The sequence below is a fragment of the Siniperca chuatsi genome, linkage group LG3 (assembly GCF_020085105.1).
Source record: "Siniperca chuatsi isolate FFG_IHB_CAS linkage group LG3, ASM2008510v1, whole genome shotgun sequence".
In the NCBI taxonomy this organism is placed as follows: Eukaryota; Metazoa; Chordata; class Actinopteri; order Centrarchiformes; family Sinipercidae; genus Siniperca; species Siniperca chuatsi.
This window is the reverse complement of record NC_058044.1, coordinates 29,315,233-29,327,296: the sequence shown is the minus strand read 5'-3', so window position 1 is coordinate 29,327,296 and position 12,064 is coordinate 29,315,233. Positions and strand designations below refer to the sequence as shown.

Here is a 12,064-nt window from a genome sequence, read left to right as displayed (position 1 = left end):
AATGTAGTGGTGATAAGAACTAGTTTTTGTTGTGTTGGAATGAACAGTTGCAGGAAGGATATCCACCACTGTGTTTAGGTGAGTCTTGCTCTCTCTTGAAGTTTGAGTCCAGAGGCTCGCCCGCCCTCTAATGAAGCACCAAAAAAATCTGGTCTACAAGTGTCCAAATGCAAAGCAGATCATCAAAAGACAGTGTTTTAAGTAACAGCTGCAGTTTCCTCCTCTTGCTGGTGTGCAGTGCAAAGGACTCGCTCCTGAGAATGGCTAAACACAGTGGCTCTCCTTGGACTTTATACTGGTCCATGGACACGCCTCTTTCTACAGTGAGAGAGGAGCTGAAAGGCACAGGGAGAAAAGCCAGGCTAAAGCTCTCTCCCTCTGTCTCTCTCTCTCTAGCTCTCTCTTACTCAGGCACACAAGCTTATATACACTCTCCCTCACTTGTCCTCTCTCAATCCTGAGTGCACAGAGAGAAAAAACAGCTGAATCTCCCTCTCACTTGTTCACGCACAGAATACACTCCGTTTGCTCTCCCCCACCCTCCTATTCTTCTTCTTCTCATTATTCTTCTTATTTCAGGTGACACGCGATATATTGATTTGCGCTGATGAAACATTTGGATCCATAAAAAGCAAAAAAAAAACAAAAAAAAAACCCACATCAGTGCTGTTCCACTTTAATCAACCTCAAATGCCCAACACACACAGACATATATATGCATCTGGCGTCGAAACAAAACAACCCCATGCCTGCGCCCTCAACGGGGTCTCAGTGTGTGTTTATGTGTGTGTTTGCATACGTGTGCATCCAGTGGTCAGTCCGGTCTGTGCCGTTGCCCCCCCCCCCTGCTAGCATGTCGGCCCCCAGATCTCTCTTTCCCATTTTCTCTCTCTTGCTACTAACTACTGGAGTGGGCAGCTATAAAAGGCAAATGGACAGTCTAACCCCCCTCCTTGCTGCCGCCCTGCCCCCACCAGTCCTAAAAAAGCCTCCCACCAGTGGGATCGCAGGATAAGTTTTAACAACGCCGCACGCTGGGATAGTTTATTATACATGTGTGTGTTTCTGATCACGAGCGTGTGTAAATCATCGTGTTACTTTGTTGTTGTTTGCCCGTGTGTGCACATATGCCCTACACTCAGCCTTTAAGGTTTTGAATCATGGCTTTTATTGGTCGATGTCTTCTTTTTGTTTCCTGTGTGCCTTTGCCTCCATTTTGCCATGGAAACCCAGCATGTATTGTAATGCCTTTGTGAGTGTGCTTTCTTTCAGCTTTTTTTTCTTCCGGCTGGTAGCTGGTTGCCATAGGCGGGCCAGGGGCAGCAGGCAAGCCTTACAAGGCTGTGCACCACTCAGGTGTGTTGTTAGTTACCCAGATTCCTCATCCGTCCCTGCTTGGTAAATGATCCGACATTAGTCAAGATAGCAGTGGCCTTGCCGTGATTCAGCCACTTTCTGCATTGCAAGTCAAACATTTGAAAGAAAAACTACATCTGGTCAATTTCAAGTAAATAGCTTTAATGAGATGACTGACTGTAATAACAATGTACTAAAGCAGCTGGTAGTTAGTTTCATTATGTGTCATTTATGAGGTGTTTGACTGTGTGTGTGTGTGTGTTTCATGTTCTTATATCCCGGTGGGAACTTTAACCTGAATACACACTAACCCATGGGGACTGCTTTTTGAGGGTTAAGACTTGGTTTTAGGGCACAGGTTACAATTAGGTTAAGGTGGGGGTAAGGGTTAAGGTTAAGTATTTAGTTGTGATGGTTATAGGGTAAGGGGCTAGGGAAAGCATTATGTCAATGACGTGTGTGTGTGTGTGTGTGTGTGTGTGTGTGTGTGTGTGTGTGTGTGTGTGTGTGTGTGTGTGTGTGTTTGGGGGGGTGCCATGCAGGACGGTTACTCAGAGGTTAGATAAATAAATTACTAAAAATGTGTTCAAAGCGCTACAGTACAAGTGCTTAGGGTTTTTTTTTTTATTTTGTACAGACTTATTTTTATTGATTGGGGAGAGAATGGTTGGACTGAAAAGTAGCTTTCTAGTTTGGCCACAAGATGGAGTAATAGCTCCTTAAATGGAAACAAGTCAGCGTGGACCGCCTTAACTGATATCAAACCCCTAATCAGTTCTTTGTTTCACTCATAAACGTATAGTGTTAAAGACTCTAGACTCTACAGACTTTAGACTCTACATGTTTAGGTGTAGAAACGGAATGGTTATATTATGATCATGAAAATGCTAAGGCGTAATCTAACTTGGTGTTGCTACTCTGCTGTATGAACCTGTTTTGGTCTTTGTTGCTCCACCTTGTTCAAAATAAGTTCCTGTTCCTTTAAGGGATCTCTCCAAGTGACGTTGCGTATATTCCATATTCAGAGAAAGTCCAGTGGTGGAGTGTGGAATCTCCTACTGCGAGAGAGGTTCTCCTCCGGGTGCTGAGCAAAAAGCAGGTAAGACCATTTTGTCATTAATCAAACTTACTGTTATCTTCCATCAAAAAATAACACCCCAGAAGTACCTTGGAATTAATTGTATCGTGTAGACATGGGCTTCTCAATTTCATTTTGACCGTATGAGAAAGTTTGTTATTGCTTTATTTTCCTCACTGAATGTGATGTAAGAGTAGTTACAGCTCTCTAAATGATGAAAACTTTTCTAAGTAACTATATAGTTTTTGTTTTTTTATTACAGTTACATTTGTAATATACATTTTTAAAGTATTCTTACTTTGGGAATTTTTATTAAGTCAATGAAAACTGATACAGGGCTTCAAAAGCAGCTTTTTAAAAGTGCACCGCTGGATATTTTATTCCTAATTCATTTTAAAACCGTGGCTACAAGTGTTGGAGCCTGAGTGGCTGTTAGCGTGGAAATCGCTTTTACACTTGCTCCTATGTACAGACCCGACAGGAAGTACATGTGCAGTGAACATCATCTCTTTCTCATAAGGCTAAATGTAGTGACAGGTCGAGCAATCAACCGTGGGCTTTTACCCCCACTTCTTTTTATGCTGTCCAACCAACAGGAACAGTGAGATGCAAGTGTTGCTTCTATTTCTTGCTTTGCTTCGTAGAAATAGTAAGAGAGGTTTTTAATAGTGTCAAGGGCATTAAAAAAGTGTCAGTACCTCAAACAAAATGTCACATCATCAATGTATGCAACAAACCCGCCATTTGTATAGTTAAAAAAATGTTCTCTCTCTTTATTCTTCCGTAAACACACAGACCTAGTTCTGAAAGTACCATATGAAGGAATCTGGCTTGACCTGGTTAGACTTACTCGGATTCCAAACTATCTCTCATTAACCAAATCTTGTAATTGCTCTCCACAGAACAATTTTTTTTCATCATGAACACAGACAAACATCCTCAATTTACCGCCCCAGATGGAAACGGGATGGGTGAGTGTCTGATTCCTTGTCTTTAGTGTGAACGTGTGCGTGATCGGGCTGCACACATTTCTCCACAGCTGCCACCATCCAGCCTACTCGCACCGCCTGAGCACACATGACTGTAGCGTAGTGAAAGCTGAAGGTGTATCTGTGGAGGGGTTTGTGCAGGCTGCAGTTGAAAGCAGACCGTAAGTTGTCTATGTCCCTGCAACAGCAAGATGAAGAAGTGTTCCCGCACATTTATTGTTCATGAAGGGATTTTAATATTCTATTATTCAAACAGAGAACCGTAGTTTACTGGTTTGAAGTTCTCTTAATGAAACAAAAAGTATCACAAAGTATTTACACATGCACAACGTGTCACCTTTTTAGACGTTTGCAGTGATGTTGCAGATGTGAAGCCACAGGAGGAGGAAGAAGAGAGGGAGGATAAGTCATTCTGTGAGAATGGAATGCAGTGTGCTGAAGGTGTGACGGATCCACGTACGTGTACACACAGACACTTGACATCTTTCCATTACGCTTTGCAATTTAGCCATCAAGCTCACACCGTCTAGCATTGTACAGTTACTTTTTTTTTTCACGGACATTACAAAAAAAAAGTTGAAAAAAGATTGAAAAAAGTGTGAGGGACATTGCTACAAAACCTGAAATTTAATACAACAAAATACTGCTTGCTGATGTCAAGTCTAGCAAAGGAACTAAAATGATTTTTTTTCTTTTTAGCATTCTTATTTTTAGCGTGCTTACTGTGCATTTCTGTGTTTATCTTAAGGGTTTTAATGGTTTCATATACAATTTTCTCAACCCATAGGAACGAGGAGGAGAGTTTTATTCTTTGACTTCCGTTAAACATGAAAATATAATTTTTTAAATAGACTAGATGCAATGTTTTTTATCCAACAGCAATTAAATATTATCAACTAGAGAGAGATTACATATCATGGAAAAGTGCCTGAAGTAAGAGCCATTTGTATGTCATCCAACTGATTAGACAGGAAAGGCATCGTGAAGGTCTTAGGTGCTCTAGTTCTCCTGGGGTATAGTTAAAAGGCCTTCTTTGTGTCTCCTGCACTGGCACTCATCATTATGTTTTATTCAGTGCAAAGTTATTACCAAATAATTCTCACAATTTGAATGAATCTGCTTTCAACACTGTTTGGAAGGAGGTAGAGCAGTAACCCGAGTGCCACATCAACCCCAGTCTGGTTTTGTTCCTCACTGCAGTGTAAAGTGATATGTTAACATTTTCAGATATTATATTATAATGCATTTCCACATATAAACTCCGCGGGGTATCCTTACACCAAGCAGGAACATTTTGCACATTTCGAAACTGTGGCCACCTTGTTTCGCACATGATATTTTCAGTGTGGAAATGTTTTTACTCAGCCTTGTGGCCTTAGTCCATCATCATAAAAAGAGCATGGTGTTACAGACAGCACTCCTATTTATTTATGACTGCCACACATCTGCCCCACTGGGTGCATTTCCTAAAGCCCTACTCTGCGTCTGATGCGCAGCCTGCGGTTCACTGCTCTGAGACCCTGGACTCTATATGGGGCCTCGCAGAGAACTGTATGTGCAAAGTTTCCATAGCACCTCTGAGCGCTTTCCACAATGCAAGGCGCTGCTCTTCAGCTCATCACCAGTCACCGCCAAGACCACAGTGTGGTTTCTGGATGGAACTGAGTATGCTGGGGGTTGGTTGATGCTTACCAAGAGGCTAGGTAAGAGGTCCTGCAAACCAGGCCTCGGGTCTCTGCGTGTCAGCAGTTGTGATGTTGAGAAATTTGCATACAGTTGATTCTGTATGGTGTGGAAGTTTGACCTACAGTAAGAAAGGACTTGTGGTCAAAATTGTCAAGAAAATACAACAGGAAAAACTTGCATTTCATAGAAATGAACTAGAATTGGTGCTCCGCTGGCTGATGGAGGAAATGAGGTAGGACCTTTTGGTGCAGATTAACGTTGGATTTGGGACATTTTTCAGCACCTGACACAGGCAAAAAACAATCAATCTGAAATCTCTTTTTAAAAGCAGATGAGGAATTGGCTCTGTCTGTGTGAGGCGCCTGCTGCATCTCTCTCCTGCCCTGGTTCTAGTTTCTGTGTATTCAGAGGAAATGCCTTCCCCTTATCTTGAGTACACATCTTCTGACTCTCTTTGTGACACTATACGTCGGCCCAAATTAAGCTAGCCACACTTTGGAGATGTGGTAGTACTAATATCAAAATCTCAACTATAAATACCAATGTAGAAGTGAAGTTGTGACAGCAGACAGGAGGGTCTTGTCTCTGTAAATCGGTGCTTTTTATTACATGTTTCTGTCACTTCAAGTGCATTTACATCAACTGTCACTCCAAATATATTCTTTGCTTCTCCCTTGCTTCCTCCTTGCTTAGGTGCGATAAAGACAGAGGCAGAGGAGATGGAAGACAACGAGCACTTCCCCAATGCTGAAGAAGAAAGAGAGATTGTACCAAAAGAGGAAGCAGAGGGGGCCAGTGAGGACGGGATGGAGGAAGGATTTGATGAGGAGAGGACAGAGGAGGACGATGATGAGGAGAGGGACGGAGAGGGGGATGAAGAGGGCGATACCCTGAACGAGCCACAGGACCTGTCACTGGTGGACTACTCGCGTTACGACAGCGCGGCCCTGCCAGACACCCACGCACCAGCAGCAGCTGGTGCAGAAGGGACCTACATGCCTGGAGCCGTGGCCCCCCGCATCCAGGCGACAGGCAAACTCAACTGTGACATCTGTGGCCTGTCCTGCGTCAGCATCAACGTACTGTTGGTGCACAAGCGCAGCCACACGGGTAAGCACAGGAACACAGCCCCAACACCTGACCTCAAACATAACAGTTGCGCAGTTATCACTCTGTTGATAGCACTGGGAGATAGGGCCCTGCATTGACTAGGTCAAGATGTTTGATTTAGTAACTACGATTAAGAAAGCGGCGTACATGACGCACATGTCCTAACCAGTGCTACAGCAACAGCAAGAGGTTGTGAAATATCCTCTATTGTTTTTCAAATATGAAGCACATGCTACATGATTTGATTGAAGTAACAGATAGGTAAACACATCATAGCCTACAGCTGTTATTTTGCCCTGAATTATGCAGTTCCTGTAATAACTCACTCATGTACAGTTTATGATTCTTGAAGGTCCAAAGTATTCAAATCAAGCGCTTGGAGCAGAGTAACAGTATGGAAAATAATGTTCGTACTCGTATACATGAAGCACACATTTTGTGTCATGGTCAGCGTAATGTATATCCACATGTAGTAATATTTGTCAATATTTGAATTAAGGTCACGAGTTCTGCATTTAAATGTAGCGAGGGACCTTTGACACATGATGATGGCTCTCTCTGTCTCTCTCAGTCCTTCCATCACTCTTCAGTGCGATTGACAAAGCAGAGTTTAAGAAATTAAGATATTGAGGTTACCATACTCCCTATTATGAGCATGATGCATGATTTCATGCTATCTCATTGCACTTTTCCTACAGAGCAGGTCTAGTACCATACTCTTTATAATATAGACACCACAAATCCCACCATGAGCAAGCACTTGGCGACAGTGGCAAGGAAAACCTTCCTTTAAGAGGCAGAAACCTCGGGCAGAACCAGACTCAATGGTGGGCGGCCATCCGCTGCTGCCATGTTAGGTTTTGAGAGAGAAAGAGAGAGAGGGGGAGGTTTTGGGAAAGGGGGGTGGGGGTGGGAGAGACTACTGATGAGTAGTGTTGAATAGTAGAACAATCCCGCCTTGAGATGGAACTGTGAGGCTGCGTTTTTGACACGGCAAGTCAAGTGCTCGCTATGCTTGGCATTTGTGTGATTTGAGTCGTGATAAAACTGTTTCTAGGTTTCTGACAATCAAAGTGGATGTTGCCTTGTTCCCTTTTCAAAGATGGTGAATGATTGTGTTTTTTGCAATTCACTGTAACACTAGGAGCAAGAAAAGAGTTGACAACTAAAGTAAATAATAAAAAACAAGTAAGCTGCAGTCGAACAAATCAGCCCAACACAGTGAATCTGTAACAGCATCATTTACAATGATCAAACTTTCATGTGAAATCAAAAAATGTTGCATGATCAATAAGTTAAAAAAGCAATTGTGGTGTTAAAATGTGAAATGTGCTGGATTGTTTTTCATGGTGTGTGTTTTTTTTTTTTTTTTTCATTCAGGTGAGAGGCCATTCCATTGCACTCAGTGCGGGGCCTCCTTCACCCAGAAGGGAAACCTGCTTCGCCACATCAAACTGCACTCCGGGGAGAAGCCTTTCAAATGCCCCATGTGCAGCTACGCCTGCCGTCGACGTGACGCTCTGAGCGGGCACCTGCGCACCCATTCTGGTACCAGCCAGCCACACACTCGCTCATTCACTCACACGTGAAGCTGATATGCACTGATACTGTATGCACCTGTGTACAGTACGATGTTGGTTGGTTTCTCACTCCTTCATGTTGGTTTCTCACTCCTTTTGAATCTGAACACATGAGGTCTGCTGAGCCTGCATGGCTTTTCCAGTAACACCCCGCCACTGCCACTCTTATACAATTACACACAATTACATATGACATCTTACTCATTTACCTCTGGAAACTTTCATTCACTTTCAGGTCACGTGTTTTACCTGCAGACACGCTGCACATTCTCTAATATGCACATCATCAGTTTTGTATGAAACCACTTAAGGAAATAATGCTTGCTGTACCATTTTGATGTTGTTGATGTTTCATGTGTGTTGGTGATTAACTGAAACTCCTGCTCACAGTAGAGAAGCCCTTCAAGTGCAACCACTGCAGTCGCAGCTACAAGCAGCGCAGCTCCCTCGAAGAGCACAGGGAGAGGTGCCATGTGTACATTCAGAGCAAAGGTCCCGCTGACAGAGGTAAGCAGATAGTGCACACTCAGCTTCGTCTCAGCACCCCTTTCTGACACTCGCTTCATCAACAACATCTTTGAAACTCCAGCATGTCTTCACAGGACACACTTCACACGTGCACATACGACTGTTAATGTAATCAGACCACTGCACAGTCTCCATAAACACATTTGTACATATGCAGCAGGTGCACAATTAAAGCTGTTATCACCAACAGATCCTGTTTGTACAGCCTCATTAAATTAATGAGTTTATGGCTGTTTGCCCATCATTACAGCTAAGTAGGTTATAGCTGCTGTGGTGTGGTGGCTCAGCGGTATGAAGACCGCCTCTCATGTCTGTAGCGGCAAAGGGGAAGCCAAATATGTAGGCCAAATGTTTCAGCCCAGCCACTCAACACACGCACACACATAAACACACCCTTTATGTCTATAACCTCCCCCCAAAAAATGCCTTTACATACTGACAGGACAGTTGCACGGTTGCAACACACACAGACAATGCTCTGCTTCTGTGGTCACCAAATGTCGTAAGTTTATGCCTGATAGTGCCGTAGTGGTGAGGAAGTACATCCTCATCCTGTGGTCTCCTCTCCTGCACTGATGAAGTAAAAAAGCACCAGGAAGTGAGGTCAAAGGAGCTTCTGATCTCAAATTAATATCTCGTTCCTCCCAGTGTGACTCCGCTTTGAGCAGCTGGTGTGTTTTGCAAGCCTTTTTTTTTTTTTTTTTTTTACTTCACTTTATAACCTCAAAAGCTTTGACAGGTGGACAGTTGCAGCTTGGTGCACTCCCTTTACTCATGATAGTGCTTGATCGAGAAGGAGAGGTCTTCATTTCCTTGTTGCACTTACTCTCTCACTCTCCTGCTGTCAGCAGTGGAGGACGGCCAGACATCCAGGACTCAGATGGGCACTGAGCGTGCTCTGCTGCTCGACAGGCTCGCCAGCAATGTAGCCAAACGGAAGAGCTCAATGCCACAGAAGTTCACTGGTAAGACAGACACGTAGGGGTTCAGTAGAGGCACTGACCTCAAGCAGATGAAAGACAGTTGTGTTTTAATTTTAAAGCAGCTTATAGCTTTATTTTAGATTTTAAAAATAGAGTATACATTTATCTACTTGATTGCTACTTGATATTTTTATATGTTAATCCCCACCTGTTTAATGGCTTGTTTATTGTAAAGCTAAAGAGCTTGTGCAGCTATAATATGCTGCTGTCTTTTCGAAATGTTTACATCATTTGTGCTTTTTGCTGTGCATTTATGCTTTACAACACAGAATTCATGTTTTGTAGATTATTTCAAGTTGTCTGTCTAAGCTACTTGTTTGCCTGTCTGTTTGTCTTTGCTGGCCTCCATCTCTTGCCAAACAGGAATTGAGGGCAGAGCACCTGCCTCATACCTGCACACACCAGAGAGTGGTCTCCACTGTCCTAAATTCTCTGTGAGAATTGTGTCATAGGTGGGTATTGGTAACCATGCATGGTTAAATAAATGGAGACATGTAAAAATTAGAAACATGCACTTGAAACTTCTCCGTTTGATTACTCACACTGTATGTTTTGATTCAAACCCAGATAATTTGCCTGATGAATGATCAAAAGATATCAGTTTCAGTAAATGGCTGACTTTATGGGCGTACACACACACACAGCGACTTTCAATAGTCGGCTCTCACCTTTCTGGTTAAGCCTAACTAACATTGGGTTGTAGTTTCACAATCAAGCCTCAAGCTGCTCGCAAAACGAGGCGGTATTGGCAAAAAAAAAACCCTCCTACATCTCTCTATCAGGTTGACAAATGAAGTGAGATCTTTCAATATGACAACCACAGGGGGAAAAGAGAAGTAATGTCTGCAACCGCAGAGAGAGAGAGAGAGAACAGGCGGGAGACGTGAAACGTGAGCAGGTGCTTCTCTGTCTGTAGTTCTGTGGTGCAGCTGCACTAGAGGCCTTCGTCTGCGTCATCTGCTTCCTCTCAGCCCTCTGTCCTCCCATGCCTCCTAGCTCAACTGCTTTCTCAGGATGCTCTGATGCTTTAAAGCTTCTTTTGTCCTGTGAACCTGGCACGTTCTAATTCACTGTGTAGGTTTTCCTTTGTGTTGCCCTGGGGTGCACATTTTTCTCATTGTCTCCCCCCCTTAGAGTCCTGTAAAGATCTCTATTAGATCTTTTTCCATCTGTAAGCTGTAACTGCTTTCACTGCTGCATGCTGCCTGTGGCTCTTTGTCCGGCCATGCTGTTGGATGAAGTTTGTGAAACCTCCTCCTGCAGAGTCTTGAGTGCTCTTTCTTCTCATGTTGCTGGTCTAGGCGACAGTGGTGTCTGCCTGGACCTGAGTTTTAACAGGGAGCTGGTCCACCGAACTGACATCAAGGACCCTCCGCCAGGCTCCCCAGGGCCCGACGCCCACCATCAGCAAAAACCCATCCTCTCAGGGCCAGACAGCGACCCAGCTCCCTCCCATAGGCCCTACCCCATCCAGTTAGGCCGCAACAACATGAGCCCCATGGGCCTCACCAACGGCCACAAGATGGGCATGCCACTCCTGGGCCTCCCTCACGCTGCCCAGCCACCCCTCGGCATGGACTCATTCCACACTGACAGCTCCCAGATGTCCCAGCCCGTCATGTACAGCTTAGGGCACCTGCTGGGGGGGCTGAACCACCAGAACGGCATCCCTCATCCACACGCCCAGCCCATCCCCTTGTCGCCGCTGGAGGCTTTACGGGTGGTGCGGGGCGATGGGGAGGCTGCAGCGCTGCCCGGGGCGGTGTACCCCTGTGGCCACTGCAGGGTGATCTTCCTGGACTATGTCATGTTCACCATCCACATGGGGTGCCACGGCTTCCGCGACCCGCTCGAGTGCAACGTCTGCGGCCACCGCAGTCGGGACCGTTATGAGTTCTCTTCCCACATAGCTCGCGGCGAGCACCGCCTAGAACTGAAGTAGCTTTCATTCATGCAGACGTTAATGCTTACACACACACATATGCTGAGACATACATACATATGCTGTATGAGCACACACACACAGATTTACTCATATAAGTAGCTGGTAGTATCAGAAATGAAAGCATGAAATAGCAGCTATCTCTCTCTGTGTCTGTCTGTCTATCTTTGTGTGTGTGTGTGTGTGTGTGTGTGTGTGTGTGTGTGTGTGTGTGTGTGTGTGTGTGTGTGAGAGAGAGAGATTGAAAGAGACGTTATAGGAGTGTGACGGGTGTCAGAGTGTTCTTAGTCATACTGTACTCATCTGAAAAGATGGCCTGTAAAGTTTTTATGCGGGAGTAATTCTACTTCCTTTTCATATATACATTTGTACTTAATGATCCCTGCTGTAGCCGCTGTTTATATCATATAGCCATATGCCATATATACATTCAAATGTTCAACAAAGTAGCAAAAATGAACGCATTGTGTATCTGCTGTCGTTTTTTTACTTCCATCTGTGTAAAGGTGTAAAAATAAAAGAGACCACTTTTTTCCTTCATCACACATAGACCTGCCCCTTGTTGAGAGAAGTTTAGCTTCTCTGAAAAACACTTGCCAATTCAAGACTGCAGAAGAAAAAAAAATCCTATTATCTAGAAGGTCACATGTCTCCTTTTAGGCTGTGGTTTTGAGTGCAGTTCACTGCTTCAAAGGACATCACTTCGCGCTGCACCACGTGTTGGTTTCTCACTCCTGAATATTATACTCATTTAGCACTAGTTAGAAATGGCTCACAGTTTTGCAGAGCGATATATAGAGTTGTATATAAAG

General features: G+C 44.1%; 1 protein-coding gene across 10 annotated transcripts in view; it reads left to right on the top strand.

The window, feature by feature from the left end:
* Positions 1 to 11,792, top strand: part of LOC122873564 (zinc finger protein Aiolos-like) — a 30,693-nt gene extending 18,901 nt beyond the window's left edge. For 4 of the 10 annotated variants that reach the window (XM_044190444.1, XM_044190443.1, XM_044190442.1 and 1 more), the window contains 8 exons: positions 2,382 to 2,455; positions 3,337 to 3,405; positions 3,769 to 3,879; positions 5,803 to 6,219; positions 7,600 to 7,767; positions 8,190 to 8,306; positions 9,176 to 9,292; positions 10,612 to 11,792. In XM_044190444.1, the coding sequence (XP_044046379.1) occupies positions 2,382 to 2,455; positions 3,337 to 3,405; positions 3,769 to 3,879; positions 5,803 to 6,219; positions 7,600 to 7,767; positions 8,190 to 8,306; positions 9,176 to 9,292; positions 10,612 to 11,252 (1,714 nt within the window). In that variant the 3' untranslated portion in view covers positions 11,253 to 11,792. Of the gene's footprint in view, positions 1 to 1,177; positions 1,357 to 2,342; positions 2,456 to 3,336; positions 3,406 to 3,768; positions 3,880 to 5,802; positions 6,220 to 7,599; positions 7,768 to 8,189; positions 8,307 to 9,175; positions 9,293 to 10,611 lie in introns of those variants that run through there. The other 6 variants (XM_044190441.1, XM_044190440.1, XM_044190438.1 and 3 more) reach the window with 6 other exon arrangements.
* The last annotated feature ends 272 nt before the right edge of the window (positions 11,793 to 12,064 follow it).